At 42.3% G+C, this 16916-nt stretch overlaps 1 protein-coding gene across 2 annotated transcripts in view; it reads left to right on the top strand.

The window, feature by feature from the left end:
• Positions 1-5039: 5039 nt before the first annotated feature.
• Positions 5040-16916, top strand: part of EXT2 (exostosin glycosyltransferase 2) — an 82472-nt gene continuing 70595 nt past the window's right edge. For both annotated transcript variants that reach the window (XM_064512757.1, XM_064512756.1), the window contains exons 1-4: positions 5040-5205; positions 7234-7793; positions 7967-8056; positions 13975-14091. In XM_064512757.1, coding sequence (XP_064368827.1) covers positions 7258-7793; positions 7967-8056; positions 13975-14091 — 743 coding nt within the window. In that variant the 5' untranslated portion in view covers positions 5040-5205; positions 7234-7257. The remainder of the gene's footprint in view (positions 5206-7233; positions 7794-7966; positions 8057-13974; positions 14092-16916) is intronic.

The raw sequence follows: 16916 nt of genomic DNA, 5'->3' as shown, positions 1-16916 counted from the left end.
CCCAGCCCTCTGCCTGTAAAAATTTTTCATTTCCTTTACTACCTCCATGTGAGATGTTCTCTGCGCTCACTATTTCTCGTCATTATTATTAATGTTCTTTCTGGTTGTGTGACAAATCTCTATAAAACAAATGAGAGAGAAGATTGATAGAGAAGATATGATTGAAGATTGAGATGCCCCTGCATTTCTTTCTTTTTCCAGTTTGTCAAGCAATAGGCAAACAAAACAGTACCTGAAATGCCGAAACTGGTCAGATCTATATTTTTTTAAAAAATTCTGCATTTCACTTAAAATAAGAAATGCTGTTGAGTTAACACTGTGCCTTCATTGCTTATGCCCACTGTAATTAAACAAGTAGATGATAAAATCCACTTAGCACAGAATTTCTGTTTTCAGGTTATCATTCCTTTGAGCACAGAAAGGATCCTAGATGGTTTCACAGTCCTAGATCCTAAACTGTGTCAATGAAATTATTTGTCCTTGCCAGAAACTAGTTCTACTCTTTTTCCCTTTCTCTGTCTCAGAGAAATGTTCAGAGTTTTCAGGTTGGAAGTGGTAATTTCCTGTATAGCACAGCTTTCTGTCATAGAAACTTCTCTATTCTGTACTTCAGGTCTACCCTTAATGTGTCCATGCATGTGGGAACTGCATTAACAACCTGTGTTACATGACAGTTAAGTGAATGGCTTAGACTGGGCCCAGTCTAGCTAAATATTTCTGAAAGATCATTCGTGCTTAAGGAACAGATCTGTGAAGGTGAGTTTTTCTTGCAGAAATTGAATAGATTCTGAGCAAGATATCTGTAAGAGAAGCTATTCATTAAAATATAATTCTCAACCTTAACTGAAGAAGGGCAGCTGCTCAAATATACTGTGTATTTTTTCAAAATAATTGCTGATACCTTGAAATATGCTCTTTCATTATTAGAATGTGTACAACAGAGCCTTCTGTTGAGCTGTAGTTGGTGTGTGTGTGTCCTCCACCCCAGTCTTGGGGCCAAATTATCATTTGGGATATTGATAATTTTTCTGTAGTCCTCCTCCAGTTACCTGGTTATGGAATTCCTCAGTCACTCTTCTGCGGCTGGTGGAATAGTGACTACTTTTCATCAGAGATATGGTTGCATTTAAGGGCTGGATAAAAAACCTTCTTCATGGAGGAAAATACATGAATCACCCCCTAAACATTTATGCATCTGAAGTATCAGGCATGCAAAATAGTAAAACAATTTTTTCACTTTTAACTGCCTATGCAGCTGTTTCTGAGAGATTGGCTCACCTAACAGAGGATTGTTTTAGTTATTTCTGAAGCAATTCAGATCACATCATGAAGAACAGCTCAAGTACGGTAAACTACAATGATAAATGCCAAAATATGTGTATCTCATTTGAAAAAATCACGGTGGCAAGATAGAGACACTCATTCTTCACTGCAATTAATGCTTTATTTATTACCAACTTATATAAAACATTGGCAATTGACCAACGATAAGATCCTAGATTATCTGCAGCCAACAGATGTACTTTAGTCTGATGTGGCTATAAATACTCTATTTTTTGTCCTCAGTTTGCCAGGATTAGCTATTTTTAGTAAATAGCCAGTCGACCTTATCAGAATCAAGAATCAAAAATAGTCTGGAAAAATACTGCAAGGAAATGCTATTTTTAGCTGCTCTATTCCCTGCTACTTACTATCCAGCAAGGTCTGATTGCACAGCTTGTGCACGAGTGCTTAGTTATTCTAGGCAGATTCTTGTCATGACCTGCTTTGTCCCTGAATTCCTCAGTGCAGAAAATCAATTCAATTGATTAAAGATGAATTCATCTTCAAAACGTGACATCTAAAGGCTTTAGGGATGGGGGAAAGTACACTGATAGAGTGTTTGTGTCTGTGTATTTCTGTCACATTACAGTTTGTTTGAAGGTAATGCTTGCCTAACTGAATCTCCTCATGCCTCACATCCTCCAGTGGGAGCTATAGCAGCAGACCTCTGAAGTATATTACATTTCTTTTTCCTTTCAACTTGGGAAGGCAATAGAGGACCTAGAAGTACAGAGATGAAGCAGATTAGACTTTGTTGACTTGCGCTGTCAGTCACAAAACAGCTGCAGTGGAGGTGTGTGATGGACCGGCTCAAGAGACTAAAACTGTGCAATTGGCTGCTAGGTACAGTTTATTGATCAGGCTTATTATAAGCCCAGATGATATCAATGAGGATATCATTTAGCTGTAAGACATAAACTGAAATAGTGAGGCAAGCTGTTACAATATCCTGCTTTGTCTTATACCAGATCCAAACTGTTTCACTTAGTCTGATATCTGGTAGTAGCCAGTATCAAATATTTCAGAAGATAAATATGAGCTATGATTTTTAGTTACGCTATGCCATATGGTGAAAATAGGGTGGTGGGGGTGGGGAAGATGTCTCCAAGCCCTTAGTATTCCCCTTCCTATGCGCCTTTTACAATTGTCTCCTCTTATTATAGATGCTGCCTCCTGCACTGACTGCATAAGGTACCCCATAGTCACACATGCAACTGCTCTCTGCAAGGAGACACAGAAGCAGAAGGCTCCGTGATTGCTGTTTTTTGTTCTGTATCTGATCACCCTAGCAGAAAATACACGATGCTGTATGCGGCAGCAGGCAAGGGTATAGCGTGATGTTAAAGAGCTTAAAAATGAAGTAATTCCCAGATGACTCCAAATGGGTCATATGAGGCAGGACATAATAGGGCAAAGCAGAGAGAGAAGTAAAATATCTGATCTCTCATGTACATTTACAAAAATTGATAGCCTGTTTTCCAGATGCTGATGATTAGTTTTACAAGCTGTAAATGGCAACCTGGAGTCTAAAAATAGATGCTGTGCTGCAGACTTGTCTAGCTCAGCTACTGCACTAGAATACAAACAGACTCACTGATGTGGTTTCAGGGAAATCTCTATGAAAACAGACTGTAGTCTACATTTTTCTTGCTATTTTGAAATAAAATAGCTGAGCTGCTTGCATTTCTTTCACTCTAGGCTCTTACCAAAATTGCATTGTTCCCCAAATTTTCCTACAGGGATGAAACTACCATCGAGCCTCTTTGAATGTTTCAGCTACAATTGATTTGATGCATTTTATTCTCCCTGGAAGAGCAGAGCAGCAGAGGAAGCGCCTGTGGGCACTGCATGGGCTGGAGCACGCTGCGCTCAGCAGCCCCCAGCCCCCCCAGCTGCACGTGGACTAGCCAGTGTCCCTGTCACACGACACTGCTGTGGTGTCTCCCCCCCCTTCCCCGGCTCAGCCGCATCCAGGCACCACTCACGCAGATGAGTCCCCCTTCCTCAGAGACCAACGCGCTCGTCCCAGCAGCCCGAGCACATGAATGGCGCCCCTTTCGATTCATAAAAGTGGCAACGGTCAATTCACAAAGAACACGGTTTGCTCCAAATTATTAATGAAACTTCAGAAGGAGGATTCCTGCTTCCGATTTATGAATGAGGCAACTGGCAGCAATTTCAAGCTGATGGGCTAAAACCCCAAACTTCGCATGCTCTAACAAACCCTGATAACTTGAGTTAGGGATGAGGAGAAAGCCAGCACCAGCTCATCAAAGCTCAAAAGGGACAAAGGGTGCTTCATCTGAAGATCTGTGAATCCTCTTTGTTGTTGGCTTTGACTGTTGCCAACAAGATGAAGAATTTAGCAGGTGATACTGTATTCTCAGATTCACTGCTATGTAATGTGCATGAGACGAAGTTGAGAGAAAGTGCAGGAAACACTGCAGTGACAGCATTTCTCCTCTCACGGGGGAGCACTGAGCTGCCTCTGTGTGTGCATGTGGAGAGCTTTGCAGAGAGCAGTTTTCCCAGGGGCAGTTGAAGTGAAAGAGAGCCAACCCATTGCTAACAGCCAGGGTTGCTTCAGGACACTATGCTGTGCAAAAGAGAGAGAGAGAATCAGTTTAGAGGTTTAGAGCAGGGTCAGATGCCAAAAAACCCATCCTTTCACAAATATGTACCACAGGGTAGTATGCCATTGCCTCAACATTTTATGTAAAATATGGGTGCATTAAAATCAGCATCATAAAAACTGAAGAGAGAAAAAAGCATTTCAGGTGAGCAGGTTGGCACCGTGAGGTACAGGTAAGGAGATTCTTTTAAACATCCAAGAATAACAGGACAGGACCAGAGCTAGTCTTTTCTCCCCATCCTCTGTGCTGTGTGTCACTGGCAGCACAACGCAGGTAGCAGAGTGGAGATCGGCCTGGCCTGGAGCTCGGGTGGTTGCAGGGGCTGCAGCAGGAGAAGTCAGCATGGAAGACGGTCACGTAGCTCGGTGGCTACTGCAGTTTTCCCCAAAGACCTAGGGTTTTACCAAATGAAGGACTTACTTCAATCCTTGTCTGTCCTCACACTGGCAGATGATGAGAGCCAGTAAACAGATGAGAACTGTGTGCTCCTGCAGGGAGGTGTGAAGTAATCCTTGCTTCTACCTCAGCATGGCTGAGTGCAGCCAGGTCCTCTGCTGGAGCTGGTCCGGGGAATGGTAAGGAACACAGGTGCCATACGCTGGGATACTGCACTCCTGTGCAAAAGCATCTGCTCTGAGTTTGCAGTATGTAAACCATTTCGGAACAAAACCAGCGTCTGTTACTCTGGCATAGCCGGGCTTCTGTGCAACCGGTTTATCCAGCCATTTACATGAGGTCAATTGCCTGGCCAGAGAGGGACTGGCTCGGGCCGCTCCGGAGAAGGGCTTGGGAACGCTCCTTTCCTTCACCGAAGCAGGGGCATGCGGCAGCTTGGAAAGCGACACGCCGCCCGGGCGTGCTCTCTGAGCCGGGGGCAGCGGGAGGCGAGCCCGCAGAGAAGGACCGCCTGTGAGCACGGCAGCGCCGCCGGTACCGCGGCCCCGAGAGACCCGCGCCCGGGCCGCCTCCGCCGACCGTTAACGGCCGCGGCGGGCGCTGCGGGGGCGGCCTCCCGCCGCGGGAGGGCGCCCTTGGGGGCGGCGCCCTTGGGGGCGGCGCAGCGCGGCCGGGCCGCGGCGCTCCTCGGCGGCCGCCGGCGGGCTGTGCGCATGCGCAAGCCGCTGGCGGCGGCGGCGGGTGCTTTTCGGCGTCCTCGTTCCTGCCGTCGTCGTCGCGGCCCGCCGCGGTCCGCGGGGCCGCCAGCGACCTGGCGGCGCGGGCACTCGGGCCCGAGCGACTGTGGGCGGAGGTGAGGGCGGGCGGGCTGCCGCGGCGCCGGCCCTAGCGAGGAGGCGGCGGCCCCCGGCGGGCCCTCGTTCGGGGGGCGATGGGCAGGGTCGGCGGGGCCGGTTTCTGGGGCGTGGAGAGGCGTCCGCTGAGGCAGCGTGCCCGCCCGCCGGGCCCGGCCTCGGCTGCCGGCGGGGCTCGGTCCCGCTCGGTCCGGCGAGGGTGGGAGCGGTGGGGACATGCCGGCACGGGGTGCCGTGCGGGTGGGGAGGCTTCAGCGCAGCCTCGCCGTTTCGCTGTGGTGCCTGGGCACCGTTTTTTGCTGCGTCTTCAGCTGCGAAGTCTGTTGCATGTTGCTCCTAGTGCTGTAAACGCTGTTGGGCCTTGGCTTACACCTCGCGCCTGCGAGTTTCCCCAGTTTGTTATGTAGGAGTGATTAAGCGGTGCCGTGAATGGTTCGTTATATTTCTTCCCCCCCCAGACTTAGATCTAGACAGCCTTGCTGAGTGACTCAAAAGCTTGTCACTGATCTGTAATCTCAGTGATAATGCCGGTGATTCTGGCAGCAGATGAGGAGGGAGGAATAACATGACTAACAGTCAGAAGTGTATGGGAACTTGTTCCTTATAACGCTGATAGTATGTAGCCTTCTGGCTTCTGTCCTGATTGCAGTGTGATGTGTTGTCTTGTACAGCAGGCTTTAAAAACTGCCTCCAGAATCAGCATGTGAACCTAAATTGATGAGAAGATGTATTAAGGGTGGGATACGTATTGAACAGTGTCTGAAGTTGTTTTTGTGCTGCACTGTGTAAGTGCAGTCGCTCCATGTGTTAGCAATCTCATCCTAATGCGCTTTGCTTAAGAACTGCCAAATAAATGTCATGTGATTTGTTATTAAGATTGATATCTTAACGATAGTTATTTTATTTAAATTAGCGCTGTAGTGTACAGTTGACTGTGAGACTTTGTTTCTTGCTCTTGAAGCAAGAAAACATCCCATCATTTTCCAAGAGAAAAGAAGGATGAACATGTAATTATATCATCCACATTCTTCTTTGGGGAAGAAGCATGCTTCTGACCTTTAAATTGCTCTCAGTGAGGAGAATACAGGTTGGAGTTATAGTTCTTTACTTAGTATGAAACCTTGAGTTGAAAACCTAAGCAGCTTTATGCATGTAATGAGCAGCTGATCCTTCAGTCTATAGTTGATAAAAATTACCCCATGCTGGAACCACATTTTTCTATGTAAAAATTTGTAAGAAAAATCAAAGATGACAGCAGTTCTGGGACTGGATTTATTATACTTTATATTATGTTGTGCTTTTCACTCTATATTGTTTTTCAGGCTACACTGAACTATTAATTTAAATGCTTTTCTTATGTGGCTGCAGTGGCAATTCATAGAGCACTTTTTTGCCCCAAAAGGCATATTGACAAAGACCATAAGTTAATTCTCTGTTTTTCCAGAAGTACTTTGGCATCATTTTAGTCAGATATAGTGAGGCTCCTGTAAAATTCGGTTTGAAAGCTACTTTATATCAGAGAACGGCAGTAGCATGGTCTCACATTGTGTGTGAGGCCCCTTCATAATCCCTTTATGGGATATCCAAGTTGTTTCTCTTCACTCACAGCTGAATCATGCATTGGTTGCCTTTTTATTATTCATTGTGAATGCATTTAGACATAGGTGGAGTGGGACCTGTGAAGACTTCTTAATTCTCTAGTGTTTGAGTTCCCCCAGTTCCCCCCCTCCCTATGTCGTGTGCTTCTCTGATTCGTGATTGTTCACTGGCCATCAACATCGTTCCACGATAAGGAGGCCCAGCAGATAAGCTTCACGTTGTTGTTTCAAAGCGACATTCCTGCTGTGTAGATCAGTTGGCACCTTATGTTCTGGTGGGACATATGAGCATCTGAAGAAACTTTACTGTAATCTGCTGAGGCAAAGAACCTGCCTCGAATGGGTTAGCTGAATGTTTCTGTACCTTGTGCAATGGCTATATATCCCTTCCAGAATTCATCCTTAAACCTATTTCTTTCTATTTTGTAGAAACAAGAGATAATTGATTCCATTATGTGTGCGTCAGCCAAATATAACACCCGGGGTCCAGCCCTCATTCCAAGAATGAAAACCAAGCATCGCATCTACTACATCACTCTCTTCTCCATAGTTCTGCTTGGCCTAATTGCTACAGGAATGTTCCAGTTCTGGCCTCACTCCATTGAGTCATCAAGTGACTGGACTGTTGAAAAACGCAGTGTCCATGATGTGCCTGTGGTCAGGCTTCCCGCTGATAGTCCCATTCCTGAGCGAGGAGACCTCAGCTGTCGGATGCACACCTGCTTCGATGTCTATCGATGTGGCTTCAATCCCAAAAACAAGATTAAGGTATACATCTACTCACTGAAGAAGTATGTGGATGAATATGGGACATTGGTCAGCAATACCATTTCCAGGGAATACAATGAGTTACTAACTGCCATCTCTGACAGTGACTTCTACACTGATGATGTCCACCGGGCCTGCCTTTTTGTGCCATCCATAGATGTTCTCAATCAGAACACGCTCCGCATCAAGGAGACAGCTCAGGCTTTGGCACAGTTATCCAGGTACTTACACATGTCAGTGTGTGTGTATTCGAAGGACTCAAGTAAAGAAGTTCAGGTTAATGCTGGAGGGAAGTATGCCGTGAGTCAATGCCAGAGCTAGACTTTGAGAGAGTTTACCATCCATATAGAGAGCATACCTTTCTAATTGTCATCTATTCCTTCTTTTTTCTTAGGTGGGACCGAGGCACAAATCACTTACTCTTCAATATGCTGCCTGGGGGGCCACCAGATTATAACACTGCACTGGATGTTCCTAGAGATAGGTATGTATTTTGCTGTATTTGAATGTAATAGGTCTGGGTTTAAATGCCACTAAAGAAGTAGCAAGCTCAGAAGTGTAGCTGATAACAAAGGCCACTCTCCTTAACCTTTACAAGGCTGGAAAGGCCACAAAGATGATTAAGGGGCTAGAGCATCTTTCATATGACCAGAGGCTGAGAGAGCTGGGACTGTTTAGTCTCACGAAGAGAGGGTTCGGGGGAATCTTATCAGTAAGTATAAAGAGCTGATGGGAGAGTGTCAAGAAAATGGGGCTAGAGTCTTCTCAGTGGTGCCCAGTGACATGAGGAGAGGCAATGGGCACAAACTGAAACACAGGATATTTCACTTCAATACAAGAAAACACTTCTTTATTGTGAGGGTGCTTGAATACTGGAACAGGTTACCCAGAGAGGTTGTGGGGTCTCCATCCTTGGAGATATTCAAAACCCAACTGGACACGGCCCTGGGCAACATGCTCGAGGTGATTGGACCAGAGGATCTCCAGAGGTCCTTTCCAACCCCAACTGTTTTGTGATTCTGTGAGTGTGACTTTACCTCCTCAAAAGGAAAAAAAAAAAAAAAAAAAAAAAAGGGAAATAGTAAGTTAGTAAGTTCCTCTTTCCTTCAGGACAAGTGTTTATTCCTGGAATCTGACAGTTTGGCCTCATCCTTAATTTTGGAAGGGGTGTGATCTGCTGTTAGGCTTGCCATAAGGATGGAGAATTTCAAGTTTAGACCTGCATTTCATGTTACCAAATCTGAAGGTTTTACAGAATATCCCATTTACTGCAAAGTAGAAGTGCACAGGTGAATCCTAGCTGTAATTTTCTGATTATAAATTTGAAGAATGCTACAAGGTCATTTAAAGGCGGTTGTCACTCTGGTGAGTGTGTTATTTTAAGAATTACACTGTACTAGTAATCTGACAACTGTTCTTAGTTCTTCTCTGGCAAGTGTGTTTTGAAAATATTTACCAGGAATGTAAAAGGTGTTGTGAATCCTGAGCTTAATTTTCACTTGCAGAATAGTTTGCTTTTGGAAGAGGAAAGTAGGTTATAACAAAGAAAGCTGGAATAAGAATAAGATAAACTTAATTAGTTTAGAGATTGTCACTAAATGCATATCTACCAGATTAACATACACGTGCTTAGTTCTGCTGAGTGAGGTTCTATGTAACCAGTCCCTCTTTTGAATTTTAAGGTTAACTTTCTTCTGTCAAATGTTTTGTCTTGACTAAGATACGAGATTTTTGCTAAGATGATTGTATATGGAGTCTATCAATTTCTTTGCACCATAGATGATGTAAAACATTGTCCTTCAGTGCTAAAACAGAACTCATTTTATCTGGATGTGTTCAAAGAGTACATTTACTTTTTATAATTACATCACTGGCTGTGAAGTACTGCTTTAGGTTTTGACTTTACTGTATGAAGTATGTTAACTGCATGGGATACAGGTTAGCCTGAAGAGGGCAGCCAAGCATCGTTGTTATGTAATCAAACCTATCTATCTGTTAGTACATACCCGTATTTATCTTAAGTTTTATATTTCTTAAGACAAATTTTCACTTGATAGTGTTTTGTTTTAACAGGATGTGCTGTTCTGGGATTGTATGTTTGTGCATGTACACACAAACATGTGTCTGTGGAAGAAGCAGATTTGTTAATTGAATGCAGTAGATTTCTTGTACTGCACAACCTTTTTTCCTTTTTTTTTTTTGTGTGTTAGATGTCCATTTATATTTGGCCTTATGTATCTTGGCTTACTGTGCAGGTAATATATTATTCAGTAGCTGTTTGTTCTACGTGCTTGTCATTCTACTGGGCAAAGTTGAGTTATTCAAATCAAAAATCAAATCTTTTTTTGCAAAAAGCTGTTGTCAAAGCACCTCCCAGCTAGCTTAAAGGTGCTTTGTTGGCACTACTGTATTTCTGTTATTGGAGAAGTTCCACTAATGTGAAAGTACTTTTACTGGTAATACCGTGTTTTGTACCTGGACAATAAAACCACCCCTTCAGCCAAATGAGACATACTAGTATAAGTTCAGTTTTGCTAGTATGACTGTCTATGCTGGAGTCATCATCTAATTCAGGTATGTGAGGTTACAGTTTCATGTTACACTAGTGTATATATGAAAACAGCAGGCTGGTGATGAAAAGAGTAGTTCTGCTTTTCCTTTGGCCACATGTTCTTTTTCCCTTGCTTGAATGGTGTCTAGAGACTGTGTAGTAGCATGTAAAGTCAGTTTAGGTCACCAATCCAATGAAAAACTAATTACTTTGGAGATCAGAAGTGTGTGATTTTTGTTGAAATCAATTTGCTGATCTGACTTGCCCTGCAACTGCGTGTGAGGGAGCATGCAGTGCTGATGCAAGGGAGGCAACAGCGATGTTTGGAGCTGAGAAAGTGTGGGAATTCCTTTTCGTAGGCAGCAGAGAGATTGGTTTGTGTGTAGTGTAAAAACCTGGTCACAGGTGTGAAGAAAAGTGATCTGTGAAGAAGTCTGTGGCATGGACCTGGTCCTGGAAGGACATGAGTGGTGCAGTATGTGGTTGCTGTATGCTTCTGGAGACCTCTGGAGATCTTAGTGCATATCTAACAGAACAAGTGACTCAAATACATTGTCTTAATTTGAGAATGTGCACGTTACAGAGCAGGTAGTGGGCTAAGTGTGAAGGGTAGCTGCTTGTAGCACAATGGAGTGAGAGGCTGCAGGCCAAATTAAAGGTACACTGGAAGAGCCTGATGGATTTTGAAGGACCGGACTGAGTTGTACTAATACAACTCCAGAACGGCTGGATTTGGGAGATCTTGTGGATCACTGGTGAAATACACAAATACACAGGTGATATGAAGGTGATTATGAAGTTTGCACAGGGAGTGCAGCCTACCTTCTTTATTCAGCACGTATGAGATACCATACATAGTTGAACAGTAGTATGCTATAAGGTCATGGGATATGATGGAATCATGTTGTACTGATTTACTGCAGAATATTAATCCAGGTAAATTAAGACCTTATGCACAAAAAGGGAATTTAGTTGTATAGTAATTTTGCATCTGGAAAAGTCTTTAGCTAGGTTATCTCACTAAGTGGTTGTTTGTTTATTAAATCTTTAAAACCAATTTCCAGGAGGCAGTGTAAAAGCACCTTATTCCATGATTTTGATGATGGAGGACTGCCTTGCTGGCATGAAGGCTGTGTTGCTGGTAGTCGCTGCCATAATATATGCAACTCCTGTCATAAAACTGTGAAAATAAGCTCTTTAATTTTTGTTAATAGATGCTATTCTGTTTAGTGCGATACTGAGGATGAAAGAATTTCTTTGGCTAACCTACTCTGTAGCCACAGAATTGCACATATGGTCCAAGATTTGTCTTCCTGCTTCAGTTTCTCTGGTTGATGAATTGGGTTCCACTGGCTTGTGAGATTTTGAAACTGGCGATGATGGCAGCTGGGCAGGAACATTTAGAGCACAGACCAGTTGGGGTCTTTATGGAGAGAAAGAACGGTCAATATCTGGAAAGTGGCAAAAAGGTGGGAACAGGCTCCCTCCTCTGTGATCAATGCAATTTAAAGATTATTTGTCCCGAATACTTTGGGAGTTAATACCTCTATTCCCTCAGTGTACCATACAGTGAAAATCTGAGTGGAGTTATTTAACTGCTGTTGATTGCCTGTGGGTAAAAGTCTGTATGACACACACCTGCTTTCTCAAGGCTGATGAGGTGCTGTCATGTTTACACTGGATCCAATTAAAACAATCTGGTTGTAGTTTCTAAATTAGAGGGTTAAAAAAAGAAAAGAGGGGGTTGTAAAGTGCAAGAACAGCAACACCCAAGCCAATTTTTTCTCCTCGCTTGTAACTGAGTTTATGTAAATGTGACATGAAACATGGAGCTCGCAGGGCAAGATCTGGTCATAGCAGCATTGTACATCTAACACATGCACGTCACCAAAGAGGAGGCACTGGAAAGGAATCCAGACTAGTCACTTGCTTTGGAAGATAAATTCTCACTCAGCACTCACTTGATTTATTATCATACTGTTCTCAAGTCATTTCTGCTCCTTCAAATGGTTTGTGCTGTGAGTGAGGAGTAATAAAGACAGGCAAATTGTTTTGTTTTTTGTAATTTTCGTCAAACCCAATTACACTTCTAATCCTGACTCTAGGATCTTCAGAGAGCTTCTTAAATGACATTTAGTACTGCTTGCTTGACCATCTGGGTGTATCACGTACATCGCAAAGCGTGATCGTGACGTTGGGACTAAGCAACTCTGTGCTACAGTTTAGAGCAGGAAATGAAGTATCTTCTGGAACCTCTGAAGGGAATTAGAACAGGCAGGACATACTGGTGTTCAAGTGGGATGCCTTGTTCTGAGGGGAAAAAATGATAGGTAGGGTCTTGGATGATAATGTAGGTAACTGATTGTACAACCGCTGTGGAAGCACTGCTTCTCCAAATACTATACTAAGGATTTAATTCGGGACAACTGAAAACAAGAATATCACCAAATGGCTTGTCAGTGCCTCTTTCAGTTTCACCTTAGTTTTCCTTCAATGTGTCTGTTATGATTGCTGACGAGACAAGTGCCTGCTCAGCTGTGAACTGTGACAGTGTGCAAGCTTGGGGAAATAAGGCTTCTGCCTGTAATCACAACTGCTATGAGTACAGCTCCTCAGGATCCTTTCTGTTGTGCCTGGTGCAGTGGTATGTTTGTGTTCTGCTTCTTTCCCTCGAGAATGAGAGAAACTGGAATTGGAAAAATATTTTTCTGCAAATTACTTTATATGGTAACTTTAGCAGACCCAGTATCCCTAGGGCAACTTAAAGTATAGCACACCCTGTTGTTCTCTGGCTAAGGACTGGAAGTTTAATAAGCTGTTCAAGAAGGCTCACTGAAAGAAGCTGAATCTGAGCTTCTTTGGGGGAATAGGATGGTGTGTTCATTGTACCACTTGGTCACTGGGGATGAAATGGTAACTGAAAAACTGATGTCCTCTACTCGCATATTTCAAAGACACTTGATCTGGCATAGGAGATAATAACATAGCTTTTTCTTCTGGCACAGTGAATAATGCATTGTTTTCTTCTGTACGCATTGTTTTTGTCTGTTCCTTACAGCTCTTTATTTCTGTGTGGCAGAAGGTTGCCCCATCTAGGAAAAGCCACAGACAATCAGGGCCATCCCACTGGGAGATTGAAATATATTTCAATTTATCCAGCTTTGATTTTTCCCATGCTTTCTAGCACATAGTATCGCAAGCTGCCTCTACTCTTGGAAATTAATTTCAGATCATATGGAGTTCTTGTTGTCATGTTTTTCATTTATAGCATTCTTTTTTGTAATGTAAAAATTAAATAAACTTTACTAGTTTGTGTGATAACTTTGAAAGTACAGTAGCAAATAATTCCTTAGAATTCTCCAGCCTGAGAAGTCCTGAGTTGTTGTAAGCTGCCAAAATACTGTATTAGTGGACTCATACCTGAAATAAAGCTTATCTCCAACACTTCAAAAGCTATGCTACCCAGTGTTTTAGGGCAAGCATTGAGGAATATGTTAATATAAGTAATTAAGAATGTATTTATTTAAATTAAAATTGACCTGGGACACTTAAGCTTTCAAAAAATCATAATGGCCGCAATAAATTGTTTCCCTATTTTCTGCAAAAACAGCCCTTTCATTAGCATCTTATATGTAATCATAAGTTTTCCATTGATGACTGGCTCCCATCTGGTACTAAGCCAATTTGGGAAAGCTAAAGTGAACCAAACAACTGCATGAAAAATACCACTGAGAAAAGTTGAGGGAAAACCTGTCTCTTTGATAATCTGGTAACGATAATCAGTAAATCATGGCCCGGAGCTTGAATGATCAACATGCTCTATTTACAATCTCTTTTCTTGTATTTTTCAGAGCTCTGTTAGCTGGTGGAGGCTTTTCCACGTGGACTTACCGGCAAGGCTATGATGTCAGTATTCCTGTTTACAGCCCCTTGTCTGGGGAAGTGGATCTGCCAGAAAGAGGACCAGGGTAAAGCAACTCCAGTCATTTGAGCAAAGTATATTCAATATTGTGTTTAATATGGATTCTGTTAAAATATAAGTTTAGCTGCTAACTTGTTGATAGGCTTGGGCAATTTGGTAAGCATTGCCGTGCATGTGCATAGGGCTTGCTATTAAAATACATGACTCTTCCAGTGCTAGTGGCTAACTGGCTAATTTGCCAAGCTGATTTATCTGTGAATTGATGGTTTTTTATAGTGATTCTCTGTTTGTCCTGCTCCAGAAACTGAAGCATGTAACACGACAGCATGCCAGTGTTTCTGGTAGAATAAGATTAAGATTGGGTTCTGGATCCAGTATCTCTTGGCAGCTCACTGGAAATAAATAAAAAATAATCATTAATTTGAATTTTTTAAGTGGCAAATAAAGCAGAGCAGTGATTCAAAGTAATAAAGCAAAATGATCTCTTCAGAATTTTTTTTAGGATGCTTAAAAGCAAAGTAGTGGCAAAAGATTGCTATTGCAATGATAAAAGAAGCACATTATACCTCCAGTGTGACTTTAAAAAGAATAAAGGGATGACGGTGAACAACATGATTGCCTCAGGTAGCATCGGCTAATGCAAACTTTGGATGCATAAACAGGAGGAATGAGGATGTGATCTTTACCTCCGTGTGTCTTATGCACACATTCTTTCCAGATCACTTTGGGTGCTTCTGTGGTTCTGGAGTCCTTTCAAAATAATGTTGAAAATTTGGTTAAGGTACAGGGAGAAGCCTACTAATGGAAGTCTGAAGGAAGAAGATCTTGCAGAATGTATGTTATGGAGCTTAGTGCAGTTAGTTCATGAAAAAGAAGTAAGAGAGCTGACTTGATTATTGGAATCCAGAGATTAGAATACTGATTATTTTTTGTCTTCCAAGCAGGAAGACATAAACCCTGTAGTTGGAAATAAAGCAAGGCAAGTGGGAAATAACAGAGAATGTGTTTAGCTGTTAAAATGAACTACCCTGTAAAATGATGGTTTTTCTAATCCATTCATGTCTTCAGAACAAGAGTAGCTGGAAGTCTGGAAAACATGTTTTAATCAATTACAAAAGACTGCTCTTTTAATATTTCATAAACCTCTTCAGCAGCTGAAACCATTTGATAAAAACAGTAACAACATAGGTAAGACCCTGTCAAAAAGATGAGCAGACTGAGGCAGTGGGGGGGGAGGGTAAATAACTTGTTTATTTGTTGCAGAAGATCAGGTTTCAAATGCAGAAGCTTTAAGTCCTTTCTTCTAGCCACATTTTGTAGAAAATATGGGTTATTAAAGATGAAAACTGTGCTAGAAAGGATGCTGCCAGTATCAGACCAAAAATGTCACTGTACCTTTCCTCCATTGTCTTCACCTTTGGTAAGGGCGGTGTTCTTGCTGTTGTAGGCTGCTCCAGGTAAGGTATCACAAACAATTACAGGACTAACTTGTGCAGCAGTGGTTTGCTTTCCACACCCGCTTTGTTCCTGCTTGTCGTGTTCCTGGACTTGACTGGTATAGGAGCATCGAGGTGAATCCTGGTTGATTTTTTCATAGGTCTTAGATATTGTAACAGTGCAGCACAGAGTGAGAGCGAGCTTTGTTATTTCTTTCTGAGGAGTGTGAATCTGAAGAGAGACCAGTCATATGGTTCATGTCCATGTAGTCAGCTTAATGCTATGGCTGGCTTTGAGCCTAATAGAGAAATCTTTATGTGGAAGCTGGTCCAAGTGTGTGAGTTTATATTCAGTGAATGTTTTGGAGCTTACATGTTCTTACAGGCATATAATCTTTTGTGAGGATTGGACTGTAGTCTCCAGAGTACCATCTAGTGGCTGGTTAGCATTACTAATTGAAACACATTTATAGATTTCATTTGCTTGATGCAGGAAGAGTGTGATAAGGGAATGATACTCAGGATTCAGGCTTGATTGGAATAAATGATTGCATTCCACTACCCTAGAGGGTTATTTTCTGGTAGCTGTGTTGCAGTTTCTTTCGTAACAAGATTTGGTCACTAGGTTTGGAAGTCATAGGATGATGACTGTTTCAAAGCAAAATTTGATTTTAAACATATAAATGAATGATCCTGCACAGTTTTTAGCTGGTCACAGGCATTTATTATCACTTATCTGCAGCAGTATTTCCTTTCTTTAAGGCAATCCCCCCACCCCCTTACAGAGCTGAACTGAAAGTTTTTGATTTGCTGTCCTTTTTAGTTGGGTAGTTTAAAACCTTTTAATACACCTCTGCTAGAAATAAATATTCTATAAAGCTGCTGGTAGCAAGCTGGTAGCAGCTTGAAGCTTAGGAAAAAAAGTATCTTTAAAAAAGCAAATATCTGTGTAACTCTGCTGTTAATTAGAGCAACTAACATGACCGGCATGAAAATAAGTAAAAGAGGTGAGAATAGCAGCAGGAAAGGTCTGACTTTATAATGTGTATGTTTGTATGTATTTTCAGAGCTTTATATTAAAAATAGTATCACATGGAGGAGAACTGAAATCCTAAGTGAAGGCCTCATATTGCCTGTGTTGTTTTGGCAGTGTGAAGACAAGCGCTCACTATGTGTTCCCTTGCATGGGGAGTGGTGGAGCAGTCTGACTTAGCTCATCCCTTTAAAGAGAAAATCAAAATAAATGAGTGTAATGTGCTACACTGCAGCATTATTATAACTTACTTTTTAAAGCTATGAGCATATAATTTAAGACTGCATCCCTGTGTGTTTTAACTCTAAAGTAAATTAGCATTTTGAAATACTTTGGTATTAAGATAGGGTTTTTTTAATGTTCATATTTTTGGAACATGGTAGGAATTGTGAATGAACGGGA

The sequence above is a fragment of the Dromaius novaehollandiae genome, chromosome 5 (assembly GCF_036370855.1).
Source record: "Dromaius novaehollandiae isolate bDroNov1 chromosome 5, bDroNov1.hap1, whole genome shotgun sequence".
NCBI classification, from domain to species: domain Eukaryota; kingdom Metazoa; phylum Chordata; class Aves; order Casuariiformes; family Dromaiidae; genus Dromaius; species Dromaius novaehollandiae.
The sequence above is the reverse complement of the archived record's forward strand: the minus strand, read 5'-3'. Positions and strand labels throughout refer to the sequence as shown.